We start from the raw sequence: 14470 nt of genomic DNA on the forward strand, positions 1-14470 counted from the left end.
ATGAGTGAAAGAAATATGCAGACAGTGCCCCGGTTTAACTAAACCTATCCCATTAATGAATTTGGTGGTGGCTAGCTAAGTACATGGACTAATTCTGACTTTGGAGAATGTTATGGATGCTTAAAGCAAATCTGTTCAGGAAAGTGGAAAAACAAACCAACTCCCATTCCCAATAGTCATTGCTAACTACAATTTTTGCCACTTTATTTCTGATAACTTTAAACATTAAATCAATATAAACTTACTAATTCATTTTTCTTTTGCAGTGCTCACTGGTTTTTAGCTGTCATCTGTTTTCCTGGTTCAGAAAAACCCAGATATGAACCAAATCCCCACTACCATGAAAGTGCACCAATGCAAATAAAAGCATCCTCTTCAGAGAGAGAAAGCAGCACTCCATCTCCTTTGCCAAATGAGTTGGATTCGTCTTCACAAAGCTCTCCTTCCAAGTCTACAGTAAAGAGGACACTGAACAAAAAACTTCATGTAGCTTTAACTGACACAAACAGGGAAATGGAGGACAGTGAGTCTCTATATTGTAGAAGAAGCCCTTGTAGGGGAAAAAGTGGAATTAGAAAAGTAAATCAAATAGGCAGTGATTCAGAAGAACCTAGGACCATGGAATCTGCATGTCATAAACTTGATCATAGGACTGCAGAGGAGAATGGCATGCAGAGTGAATACACAACTGCTGTACAACCTATGGGTATGTACATTTAAAATCTATTTCGATGTGCTTTAGGATGAAAGATTCAGCTTTCCTATTATCAGAAGAAAGGTATCTCAGCTGTGGAATCTTGGTTCTTCTCTCCTGTGCATATGTATTATTATACAGTTTCACATACTTTTTTCTACATTCAGTGCACAAGATGGACAACTCAGGAAATGAGGCTATTTAATTTTTGTATCCTCCATCTATCAGTTTATGAGCCTCTCACCATAACTGCCTTACCACACATCATCTAATCCATGCATGATAAGAGATTAATTTCCTCATGAGCTTTCTGTGTTGTGTGAATGTTTCAAAAAGATGATGCATTTATCTTTACCACATCCCTGTAAGTTGGGGGGTTTTATGCCATTTCACAGATGGGCACAGACAGAAAGATGAGAGCCAGCATTTTCAAAAGTGTTCACAATCACCACAGTGATTGGCTGATCAACTTGACACCTCCAGTCTGACTTTTTTTTTTTTTTTTAAGAGGCACTGAGCAGCTGCAGCTCCCATGGAATTTAGTTGCAGTTGAGAGCACAATGGCTCAGGTTGGGCACCCAGAAAATGAGAAACCTATAACTGGTGGTTGCCTGTGAATATTTGGAGGTTATTGACTTGCCTAGCATTACGTAAGAATCTGTGGTAAAGCCAGGGATAAAACATTACCTCAAGACCATCCTTTCTTTTCCTGTAGTCCCTGGCTTCATTCACTGCACATCTACCAACTTCTGCTACAAATGAGGGTTAAAAATCAACAACCTAATTTGTTACACAAACCTGAATAATTTGCTGAACATCATTCATCCCGTCCTATGCACTGAGTGAGGCAGTGGTCCTGTGGAAAAAAATAGTTTGTGACCATGGAATTTAAAAATTGTATCATCATATATATGCCACAAGGGGGCCACATTAAAGTTGCACAGGCAGCCCTATTTCTGGTGTTTCCTAGCTTTTGCGTGCTGGATTTTTCAACCTTTAACGTTCTTTTAAATATAGTGATGTGAAGTATGTGATATCCTACATTTGAAAAGAAACAGAAATGAAAACAATTGTCATGTAGTCACCGTGCCATCCTTAGACAGTGCCCTTAGTGAGCTGTCCCTCTACATAAGGCAGGCTCCAGTGGCTAGCTTTTCTGTGGAGGCTGCTTCCAGCAGTGGCCTTAGTCTGGAAGAGCACTTTTACTAAGGTAGGGGTTCTCAAACTGGGGGTTGGAACCCGTCGGGGTTGTGAGGTTATTACGTGGGGAGTCGTGAGCCTCCACCCCAAACCCGGCTTTGCCTCCAGCATTTATAATGGTGTTAAATATATAAACAAGTGTTTTTAATTTATAAGGGGGGCTGCACTCAGAGGCTTGCTATGTGAAACGGGTCATCAGTACAATAGTTTGAGAACCACTGCACTAAGGGAAGTTCAAGAACTGCCATTGTATCGGGTAAAGGCACGTGAGTGGGAGGAGGAAGGTTCTTTGTGTTCTTTCTTCTCATAGTCTGAGTTTAAGGTCAGAAGGGACTACCAGATCATATAGTCTGAATCCGGTTTATCACAGGACACTGATAACATCCAGCATGCTAAACGTACTAAACCCAACAACCAGAATTAAAGCAAAGTATTACAGTCCTCAAGAGACTGAACTATTGTGTGCCACGGACAGAAAACAGGAGGGACCGAGGTGCACCAGTATCTGAGACTCCTGCAGTGGCAGGGAACTGATTAAGTGCACAGGGCTGGGCACTCTTGACCAGAAATCTTTCTGGAGAGACTTTGGCTCTAGTGCCTCAAAGACTTTTGTTTTGATTAGTCCCATTGACTTCAGTTGGATTACTCACAGTGAGCAAGTTCAGCACCTGCATACATCTTTGCAGAACAGGGCACTTTGGATGGTGGTGATGCAGTAAACATAATGCTATTTAATTTTAGTAAAGCTGTTAATACTATCATGAAATATTACTTTAAAAATAACGTAAATTGTCTTGGTTAAGAACATTTCAAAACCTTTAGTTTAGTTACCATTTCCAAAAATGGTAGTCGTAAATGGGAATGTATTTGAATTGTGAGGGATGTCTAGTGAGGTAGTACAGGGATCTTGTTAGGTTTGATCTTTGTGTGCAGTCTTAATTATGTGGATGAGGGAGTTTGAGGAGATTTAATTTTTCTAGGTTTCACAAGGAATATAAATTCTGTTGTTCTATAAATATAAGTATGTATGAAACTTCAAAGTTTCATTAAAATTTGATTGTATAAAACTTCAGAGCACAATTGCCACAGTTGTGCAGCTCTTTTATGTTTTTTTCGTTTCCTTTCTGTTCCAAGCAAGAGACTCCCTCAGCTCTTCTGTCAGCATCATAGTGGAAAGGGAAGAGGAGGAAGAAGGAAATGCATCAAAATGTATTATTACATATTTAATGCCTGTGAATTATTTCTTAAAGTTCAATTTAGACTTCTAAGTGCCTAAGACACTTTTGAATATGGGACTTAAGGGCCCTAAGTCATATAGTGCTTTTGAAAATTGTTCCCGTGTTCTCAAAACTTAAATTTGGACATGTGGTGGCTTTTTCTTTTTTACCTCAAGTTTTTAGCTTGCTTATGCAAAATATCTGCACCGTCAACCTTATTTAAAGGGAATAATATTTCAAAATGCTCTACTAGTGGTAAAATTTATAATGGCTGCTAAAGTTAAGACTGCAGAATAATTTCTAGAATGACCCCCATCTTCATATGCTGCTAATTTCCCTAATTTTAGCCTTTGTGCCTGAAATTTTCCATGCTTGATGTCTGCCTCAAAATGAAACTTTTTTTGAAAAGTTTGAACAAAATATGTATTGTCAAATGTCCGAGTTATGAGAGGGAGAAGAAAATGCAATTTTTCCACTATTTTGTTAGTTGTGATTTATGAGGTGGCTCACGGTTGCTAATCCTTTACCATTCAAATTTGACATCCATAACTTTCGTTACATGCTTTGCCCAGTTGCTTTAATAATTCATAAGATGATGGAATTACAGTAGAACCTCAGAGTTACGAACTGACCAGTCAACCACACAGGTCATTTGGAACTGGAAGTACACAACCAGACAGCAGCAGGGACCCCCCGCCCCCCAAAAAAAAGCAATTACAATACTGTGTTAAACTACTTTAAAAAAAAAAAAGGGGAAAGCAGCATTTTTCTTCTGCATAGTAATGTTTCAAAGCTGTATTAAGTCAATGTTCAGTTGTAAACTTTTGGAAGAACAACCATAATGTTTTGTTCAGAGTTATGAACATTTCAGAGTTATGAACAACCTCCATTCCTGAGGTGTTTGTAACTCTGAGGTTCTACTGTATGTTCTAATATCCTTTTCCTCTTTACTCCCCAGATACCTGTGCCGTAGAAAAGTCACATTTTAAACTATTAAGTTAAACCCCTAGATACACTGGGCATAGGTATTAAATGCATAGCTGTGTTTCCAGCTCCAGTTTATCACCAGTCTTGTGATAGTCTTATTCAATCTTATTTTCAGCAGGTGCGGCTTTAAGAAAAATATCAACTATCGGCTTCCTTTTTTTAAAATAAAAGTTTCTAGACCTTTATCGTACAGAGAAGTTTGAAAACATGAAACAAGTGTACTCCAAAGGCTCAGAAATAAGAAGACAAATAAAAACTCGTGTGTTTGTGTGTGTGTGTATCTATATACAAAGTATGAGATTTTAAAACAAATCTCATTTATTTGAGGGCCTGTCCCATGCCTTTGGAATGCATGGGGTTGGCAGCTATAGCATAGTGAAAAAACATAGTTTTCTGAATTGTTCCAACTCAGTCATACCAACATTTTGGGGAAAAAAACAGATTCTGTAAAAGTACAGCCCCACTTTCTGTTACTGCTTCCATCTTCAAAATACCCATTTAGGTTAAGCGAGTGAGTCCTGACCTGTACTCTCTCTAGTCAAATTACTTCAAAACTATGCCTTAGTTAAATCGTGTAAAATAGGGCCAATAATGTTTTAACTCACCTTTGGCAAGTGCTTTGAATCCTATGAAAAAAAAGGACTTTACGTACAAAATATTACTAGTTTTGTTTTGATAGATGCAGGAAGTAAAGCACAGAGAGGGTAACTTGTTTGTGTGGGAAAACATTGAGTACATTAAGCAAAGGTTTCATGGGGAAGAACTGAGCTGTAATGCTGTGATCATGCACCAAGTCACATCATGTCTTTGCTTTCTCATCTGTAACACTGGTATATTTATCTACCTACTTCTCAAGGACTCTGAGACTAGTGTTTGTAAAGTTTCTTTGGAACCGTAAAGCTTTAAGGAAGTAATTTGCAAAGCAGAATTTTGCTAGTGACGTAAACACATGTAGCTTAGTTTCACTAGTTATCGTTTTGGTCTAGGTCTAAAGATTTCAAACGCAAAACACTTTCTGAAATGCTATTTGTGAGGAACGCTTCACTTAGTCCATTATGAGGTTATAAAAATGATGTTGTATTTGATTTTTAAATGTATGGCTATCTTTGTTTAATACAGATGGTTTGCACAAAATCAGGCTGAACTATAGTGAAGACTCCACTGATGGCAGTAAACTAAATGAAGATGAGCTTATAGATTTTTCTGAAGATCAAGATAACCAGGTAAAGAATTTAACGACGTTGTTTAGGTAATGTGTAATATTGTTCCCCTTCTGAAGAACAAAAATCAGACTGTATGTGTGAACAGTGTTTTTAAAAGCAGTAAGCAGATAGTAAATTACATATTGTGTGAAACCTAGATTTGACATTTGTAAGGTTAGAACCTAGAGCATTTGTTGCTCAGTATTAGAATTATACTTGCATCTTAGCTGCTAGAAGATTAATGATATACTCTTTCACAAAATTGGCTCAGTAAGAATCTGCTGTACAGATCATGCACTATGCTTCGTGCACTTTTGCTTATTGACCATGGACTATAATGATTTAGCTGAGGTTTTGAGAGACCAGTGACTATTACTTTCCCTCAGTTCCTCTGCTCCTGTCTTCATAGCAGGTTCTGGAATCATCCACTCTCTGTTCTTTAAATGCCATTCCTTGGCAATAGACAGACTTCATAGGTAGATGTTAGCCTTTTTTCTTTTTCTTTTTTCTTTTTTTATATTAAATTTAAAAATGGGGTTTTGTCTAGATTTGTTGTCTTTCACTCTCCACTCTCAAACCAGAGGATCAGAAGAAAACATTGGGATTTAAAAAATGTGGGGTCTTAGTGGAAAATGTCCTTTACAAACCCATTTTAGACCATTGTTTTGAGGTCCTGGGAGGGACGGCATTCTTCCAGACTTTTAAAGGCTGTATTGTCCTTCCAGAAGGTATACAAAGTTATCCTCCCTTAAGAGGCCATCAGAACTGAATCAGTGCCGGTGCAGGTCTTCGCATCTGAAATCAAAGGATCAGAGACTCTCAAATCCTTTCACATAAGTAGTAGGAGTCTTCTGTTCTACCATTTATCTCCCTCTCCAAAAAAAGAGACTGAGTACCTCACACCTTGGGATTGAAGTTTTTTTTAAGCAGCATTCTTCCTACTGAGCCCAGCAAATTGAATAATCTTTTTCAAGGTTTGCATTTGTGGGGTGTTTTTGTGTGTGGTCAAAACCTCATATCTGGGCTGAAACCTAAACTGCTGTTGCAGATAGACTAAACTCATCTTTCCCAACTCATGACTGTGCCGGGGTCAGCCTTAAGCCTTCCACCAAACAGATTCCTTATTGTCCTTTCTCTTGCACTCCCTAAATCCTCAATGAAAAGGGAACCTTTGCTGGAAGCAGATTGAGAGGCCGTAAGAGGGATGGGCAGAGAGTCTGAGTTGGGGTTGGTGGAGGGAGGCAGTCAGGAGAATGGTATAGGCAGCCTCTGCCTCGGTCCTTGCATTTTGGGAGGAGAAGGGGGTATGTTGAATCTTCTTGTTGCAGCAGCAGCTCAGGATTCAGCCTAGATTTGAAGTTATCATTCACATCCATCAGAATTGCCAGAACTGGAATAGAAACAGGTAAGTTGAGCTAAAATATATAGAGGCTGACTGCAATAGAAACCTTTAAGAAGGCACAGACATAGGCGAAATGTGCATGACACTGATGCCAGAGAACAGCCATCTAAATTCTCCCTCAACCTGGCAACACATTGCATTATGAGTTGGCTAGTTCCATCCAAAAGATTTTCAAACAATTTTGCTGTACTTCTTTGTTTTATTTTTTTGAAAAGCCGTCTTCTTTCCTGTAACAAAAATGGTCCTCGGTGCTAGTCAAGGAGTTTCTGTTCAAAACGCAAGAAGATCCATGTGTAATATTGCATTATTAAATACAAGTAAACACTGACAGAATTCTCATCTTTAAAAGTTCTGTCTTCTCCTATAAAGGCAAAACCTTTGCACTGAAGATTACTCAGAAGAGTGATACAAGTGAATAAAATATGAACCTGAAGAGCAAGTTCTTCTTCGAGTGATTGTTCATGTGGATTCCACAGTAGGTGTGCGTGCTCGCCACGGGCACCGGTGCCAGAAGTTTTTTTCCCTAGCAGTACCCATAGGGGGAGCACCGCTGTGCCCCCTGGAGTGGCCCCTCCATGGTGTGGTATAAGGGGAGCTGCGCACTGCCCCCACCCTCAGTTCCTTCTTGCACCAGTGAAGGTGCATTGGAACTACTCTGCTCCAGCTTAGCTGTCGCTCATCCCCAGAACTTTTCCGTTCGCTTAGTGCTAGTACCTGTTGTTAGTCAGTTCTTTTAGTCAGTTCAGTTAGCTAGAGTATCCTGGCCGGGGCATGCCCCAGGCTTCAAGTTGTGCGACACTTGCAGGCGTTCTATGCCAAGAAGTGACCCGCACGTGGATTGCCTATGCTGTTTGGGTGAGACTCAAATCAGCGACTGCTGTAAGAATTGTAGATCTTTTAAACCCTGAACAAAAAGGGAAAGACACATTAGGCTCCGGTCCATTCTCATGGAGTCAGTGCTGACCCCAGCTCCGGCGCACCGCACCAATTTGGCTCCTGGCACCGCAACTTCAGTATGTGGTGACCCTTCAGTGCGTTCCACTAGCCGGTACCACTCCCCATCTACAGGACACAAGACGTCGAGAAAAGGCCCGTCGTCGCAGCAGCACCGAGAGAAAGTGGGGCAGAGGCTAGACCCATGTCGGGCAGCCCTCATTTCCCCTCCAGCCCCTAGGCCTCTGACTCGTGTTGAGAGGAGTAGCCTGGCCGCGTTGGGTCAGGCCTCTCTGGATGTCCAGATGCCTTTGACGCTGGAGGCCTAGCAGATGTCATGACGATGCCAGTACCAGGGGTGCCGCCGGTGTCAGGCTCCCACTCCAGAGGCAAACAGCTGCTGGGCTCCCCGCAATCGCCCCCAAGCTCGGGGCAGGTCTCGGTCAGGAGACCGACCCCGTTCTCCGCCCAGTGATTGTTCAGCAATGCACGAGGATTGCATCCCGTTGACACCTGCTAGAGTGTCTGATTGGGTGCTGTCCGAACGGGGCTCCCGGCACGGCTCCACCCTGCGGAGCAATTACCGACGTGACCAAGAAAGGCGCTGCAGATGGTCACCGAGTCGTCGGGGCTACCGCAATTGGTCATGGCATGAGCATTGTCGCTGCTTCTGGTCAGACTCCTGCTCTTGCTCCATGCCGAGACACTGCCCCCACAGCTCGAGGCGTAGATCGCTGGCACTGCGCTGTTGAAGGGCTGTGCGTCGGAGCAGATCGCGCAGCTATGAGCAGTGCTTCTCCTCTGTGTCGGGGTCGCGGTCCCGTGGATGCGGTTGCTCCAGGCACTGCCGTTCCTCCCGCGATAGCGCCAGGTCACTTGTCAGCCCGACCTCCACTCATAGCTGCACCTCTTTGGGTCGGCCTAGTCAAGCCAACCAAGCAGCAGGGACAGTGGCACGGGGCCCCGTGGCAAGGGACAATGGTACCAGTGGGCACCGTGGCCTCCGACGCAGCCCCGGGTGGAGCTCGCTCGGTAACCGGAGCTTCAGAGGTGCCATCGGCCTCGCTCTCTTGGCTCCCAGGAGCTAAATCAGTGGGACATAGGTCCTTGGTGCCGCACCCGGAGTCCGACTAAGGGGTGGACCCTCCGGTGCCGGCAGACACTCAGAGCTCTGTGTCAGCCTCCTCCCCTGCTCCAGAAGACACAGTTGCAGCCCCTCCGCCCCGCAGAAGGACTTCAGAGCACACCAGGAGCTCCTGAGAAGGGTAGCATCGAGCCTTAACCTCTAAGCCGAGGAGATGGAGGGGCCCTTAAACTCCCTTTTTAATGTCCTGTCCTCCCTGGTGCCGGGCAGGGTGGCTTTGCCCCTCCACGAGGAGGTGCAAACATTTTGAATGCCTTGGGGCAAAGGCCGGCTTCCCTGGCCCTCATTTCAAAGAAGGCGGAGCACAAATACTTTGTACCCGCCCAAGGTCATGAATACCTTTATTCCCCCCTCGGCGCCCAATTCCCTGGTGGTCTAATCTGTCAACCACAGAGAGAGACAGGGCCAACCAGCTCCCACGCCCAAAAATAAAGATTCAAGGAGACTGGACTCTTTCGGTAGGAAGTTGTATTCATCTTCAAGCTTCCAGCTGCGGGTGGCTAACCACCAAGCTCTCCTGAGCAGATACGAATATAAGTTCTGGGGCTTACTGCCAAAATTCGAGGTCTCCCTCCCAGAGCGAGACAAGAAAGAGTTCAAGGCGCTGCTGGAGGAGGGTGTGACTGCCGCCAAAGCTGCCCTACAGGTGGTGTCGGATGCGGCGGACAGTTCTCGATCCATGGCCTCGGCAGTATTCATGCGGAGGGCATCATGGCTCCTGCTGTCCGGGCTACCCACGGAGTCCCAGTCAATTATGCAGGATCTCCCGTTTGATGACAAAGCCCTGTTCGCAGAGCAAACGGATGCCAGGCTGCATGGCATGAAGGATTCCCGCACAACCTTGCAGACCCAGGGCCTTTATGTACCACCGGCCAAGGCCTGGCGTGTGTGGCTTTCTACTCACACTTAAAGGGCAAGATAATCAGTGTCCTCACGGACAACATGGCCTCAATGTTTTACATTAACAGGCAAGGCGGGACCCGGTCCTTGGCCCTCTTCCAAGAAGCCCTCGGGCTGTGGGACTTCAGTATAGCCCACGACGTCTTCCTGAGGACCTTCCACCTGCCGGGAGCCCGCAACACGTGGGCCAATCGTTTGAGCAGGGATTTCTCCTCCCCTCATGAGTGGTCTCTCCACTCAGAGGTGGCTCACCAGACTTTCCGAGTGTGGAGAATTCCCCAGGTGGACCCGTTCGCGTTGCCCCTGGTTCTGCTCCAGGGAGGGACAGGGGGTTGGGACGGGGTGCTATCTCAGGTGCCTTCCTCCTGCCGTGGTCAGGCCAGCTTCTCTATGCCTTCCCCCCCCATTCCCCCTCATCAGCAAGGTCCTAGAGAAGGTGAAGTTTAGACAAGGCACAGCTTTAATCGCTCCGTCTTGGCCCTGGCAGCATTGGTACGGGACCCTCATGAGCCTAGTGGTGGCCCTACCGCGGCCGTTGCCTCTCCGCCGGGACTTGCTCTCCCAGAACCGAGGCCATCTCCTCCACCCCAATTTAGAGGCTCTCCGCCTCACGGCGTGGCTGCTCTATGGCTAGGCGGGGAGGAGCGGGCATGTTCGGAAGGTGTCCACCGACATTCCACGAGGACGCATTGGCCATCCACGCGCCGAGCCTACTTGGCAAAGTGGTCCAGCTTCTCCAGGTGGGTTGTTGAGCAGGGTGTTTCCCCGACGGCCACCCCAATTCATCTTATCCTGGATTACCTCCTCCACCTTGGGACCCAGGGCCTGGCCCCCTCCTCAGTCAGGGTGCACCTGGCAGCCATATTGGCCTTCCATCCGCTAGTTCAAGGTCATACGGTGTTCTCCCATACTTTGACCGGATGGTTCCTCAAGGAATTGGACCGTCTTTTCCCATATGCTAGGCCTCCATCCTACAGTGGGATCTGAAGTTGGTGTTGTCCCGTCTCACAGGACCCCCCTTTGAACCTCTGGCCAAGTGCTCCTGGTCTCATATTTCATGGAAGGTGGCCTTCCTGGTTGCCATCACGTCAGCCAGGCGGGCATCGGAGCTCAGGGCTCTGACCTCTGGACTCCCATACACATTTTTCACAAGGATAACGTCCAGCTCAGCTCACACCCCACGTTCCTCTCTAAGGTGGTCTCCGTTTTTCACATGGGCCAGGACATCTTCCTGCCTATTCTCTACCCAAAGCCTCACGCGTCCAATGAGGAACACCTCCTGCACACGCTCGATGTGCATAGGGCACTGGCTTTCTACCTGGAACGGACTAAGCCATTCAGGAAGTCTTTGCAACTGTTTATTGCTTCGGCTGAGCGCATGAAGGGGCAGTCAATTTCCACCCAGCACCTCTCTCGCTGGATCACCTTGTGCATCTGCACCTGTTATGATCTGGCAGGAGTTCCCCCGCCACTGGTCGTGAAGGCACACTTGACGTGGGCATAGGCCTTGTCAGCTGCCTTCGTGGCCCACATCCCAATTCAGGACATCTGTAGGGCCGCTGCCTGGTCCTCTGTTCGCACGTTCACCTCACACTATGCGATTGTCTCCCAAACCAAGGATGACGCTGGGTTCGATAGGGCTGTACTCCTGTCCTGGGAGTCTTGAACTCCTACCCACCTCCAACAGATATAGCTTGGAATCACTTACTGTGGAATACACATGAGCAATCACTCAAAGTAGTAAAGATAGTTACCTTTTTCTGTAACTAGTGTTCTTTGAGATGTGTTGCTCATGTCTAGTCCATATCCCGCCCTCCTTCCCCTCTGTTGGAGTTGTCTGATAAGAAGGAACCGAGGGTGGGTGGAGCGTTCAGCTCCCCTTATACCGCGCCATAGAGGCGCCACTCCAGGGGGCACAGCGATGCTCCCCCATGGGTACTGCTAGGGGAAAAACTTGCAGCACCGGTGCACATGGCGAGCACGCACACCTATAGTGGAATAGACATGAGCAACACATCTCGAAGAACACCAGTTATGGAAAAGGTAACTGTCTTTTTCTGGTAGTCTTTTTATCTTTGCATATATAAGCAGTATGAATGTCACTTCCATGGAAATTCAGCTTAGGCTACTTGGAATATCCCAACCTGAGTATTTTCACTTGTTGTGTTGAGTAACAATTCCCAATCCTGGTAGGTTTGCTGAGTCTCCTCAATAGGAAACTGACAAGAAGTAATGTTAGCTGAAAGTTTGATGATGCAAAATTTACTGTTAATTTGTGGGAGCAAACTGTGCTAAACTTGAGTTCCTTGTCTTAAGTAAATACTGTAAATAAATAAGTGTAATTTTTATTTGCATTCCATTTAAAAAGCCGTCACCCTATAAACTACCACAAATATTTTGTTTTTGTAGGAAGAAAGCAGCGATGATGGAGGCCTTGTAGATGATAACTGTAATTCAGAGTTGGGACAGTGGCATCTGAAGCCTAATATCTGCATACAGTAAGTATAAAGATATATTGATTAGAACGAACTTCAAAATAATACAGTGTAAAACAGAATGACAGCACTAAGTGGGTGTCACTCAACCTTCATAAGATGCTGCTAACATACTGTTTACATTTTTTGAGGTTTCTATATTTTGCAGTATAATCTAGTTTTAGGATTTTGTGTGGAACTCCCTATGCACTGAAAATAAGTAGGTTTCAGAGTAGCAGCCAGGTTAGTCTGTATCCGCAAAAAGAAAAGGAGTACTTGTGGCACCTTAGAGACTAACAAATTTATTTGAGCATGATCAAATAAATTTGTTAGTCTCTAAGGTGCCACAAGTACTCCTTTTCTTTTTGAAAATAGATAGATATTCCCTTTCGGTTTGCTAAGATAGAAGGACTTGCTTTTACAAGCATCTGAAGATATTTTTATTCTAATAAAACTGCTGCTCTTAGTGATTTAGTATGTAGGCTCCAATTCAGCAAACTACTTAAGCATGTACTTAAGTGCCATTCCTATTTAGCAAAATACATAGGAAATTGCTTACAATTCAACATGTGCCTAAATAGATGTTGAATTAAGGCCTTAGTTGTGGGCATCTCAAATTAACAGGGGAGAATGTGACAGATATTATATAACTCTAAAATATGTATACAGTCTCAATTTCTTGCCAAAAATATTGTGCAGTTGTCCTCTTTCTTGCACCTCTTTCCTGACTTACCTGTTAGGTATATTTCCTTTGCTTTGTTCAGAACTGTCATAACAGAAAATCTGTTACTTCTGTAATTGCTTTTAGTTAAAACATTTCTTTCTATTGCAAACATGAGAACTGGATTCCAAGAACCAGAAAGCTATGAAAAAGCAAATTTATTGCCTATCACTAGCTTTAGTAGTTCAAATTTTAAGTGATAAAAATGTAGACTTCTAAAGTCATAAATACTGTTTAATTAGCATTGATGCCTTCATGGCTTCCCTTCTATTCTTTCTCCAGCTTTTAATCCTATTTTTCCTTTGTGTTATATTATATACTACAAGAAGGAAAAAAAGCAAGTATATTATAATATAAAGCTTACAGTAACAAATGCATAATGGTTTAATGCATGTGTATCATCCATAATTAATTATATTTTATGCCCTATTTATAATAGCAGAAATAAACCTAACTTGTGAGATCTAAGAATATCACAGCTGGAGGTGCAGTGGCTTCAAGTTACGGTTTGAAATTAAATGCCCCATGCAGATGGTGGTCGCGCCCTTCAACACTGCTCCCACCCAAAATAAAAAGGCTTAATGTGCCATGGATTAGCTTTAGCACTCTGAACTCTAGACTGTCTGTACAAATGGAAATATCACTTTAAAAGCCATAAACTCTTTAATACCTCATGCATAACCATAAGGTCCCTCTTACTAACAAGATCCTCAAAGAGTTGTGTCAAAATCCTGGTTTAACAACAACAAAAATCATTTTTGGGGTTTCATTTCTTCAATAATTTAAATAAAAAAAAAAAGAGGAGTTCTTGTGGCACCTTAGAGACTAACAAATTTATTTGAGCATAAGCTTTCGTGAGCTACAGCTCACTTCATCGGATGCATTTGGTGGAAAATACAGAGGGGAGATTGATATACACACACAGAGAACATGAAACAATGGGTTTATCATACACACTGTAAGGAGAGTGATCACTTAAGATAAGCCATCACCAGCAGTAAGGGGGGAAAGGAGGAAAACCTTCCATGGTGACAAGCAAGGTAGGCTATTTCCAGCAGTTCACAAGAATATCTGAGGAACAGTGGGGGTGGAGTGGGGGGGGGGAGGAATAACATGGGGAAATAGTTTTACTTTGTGTAATGACTCATCCATTCCCAGTCTCTATTCAAGCCTAAGTTAATTGTATCCAGTTTGCAAATTAATTCCAATTCAGCAGTCTCTCGTTGGAGTCTGTTTTTGAAGCTTTTTTGTTGAAGGATAGCCACTCTTAGGTCTGTAATCGAGTGACCAGAGAGATTGAAGTGTTCTCCGACTGGTTTTTGAATGTTATAATTCTTGATGTCTGATTTGTGTCCATTTATTCTTTTACGTAGAGACTGTCCAGTTTGACCAATGTACATGGCAGAGGGGCATTGCTGGCACATGATGGCATATATCACATTGGTAGATGCGCAGGTGAAGGAGCCTCTGATAGTGTGGCTGATGTGATTAGGCCCTATGATGGTATCCCCTGAATAGATATGTGGACAGAGTTGGCAACGGGCTTTGTTGCAAGGATAGGTTCCTGGGTTAGTGGTTCTGTTGTGTGGTGTGTGG

General features: G+C 44.1%; 1 protein-coding gene across 15 annotated transcripts in view; it reads left to right on the forward strand.

Moving 5' to 3' along the window:
- SENP6 (SUMO specific peptidase 6) overlaps positions 1 to 14470 on the forward strand; it is a 167414-nt gene that overhangs the window by 145908 nt on the left and 7036 nt on the right. For all 15 annotated transcript variants that reach the window (XM_043510533.1, XM_038393819.1, XM_043510534.1 and 12 more), the window contains 3 exons: positions 267 to 706; positions 5218 to 5321; positions 12089 to 12177. In XM_043510533.1, coding sequence (XP_043366468.1) covers positions 267 to 706; positions 5218 to 5321; positions 12089 to 12177 — 633 coding nt within the window. The remainder of the gene's footprint in view (positions 1 to 266; positions 707 to 5217; positions 5322 to 12088; positions 12178 to 14470) is intronic.

Source organism: Dermochelys coriacea, chromosome 3 (genome assembly GCF_009764565.3).
Source record: "Dermochelys coriacea isolate rDerCor1 chromosome 3, rDerCor1.pri.v4, whole genome shotgun sequence".
Taxonomy (NCBI): domain Eukaryota; kingdom Metazoa; phylum Chordata; order Testudines; family Dermochelyidae; genus Dermochelys; species Dermochelys coriacea.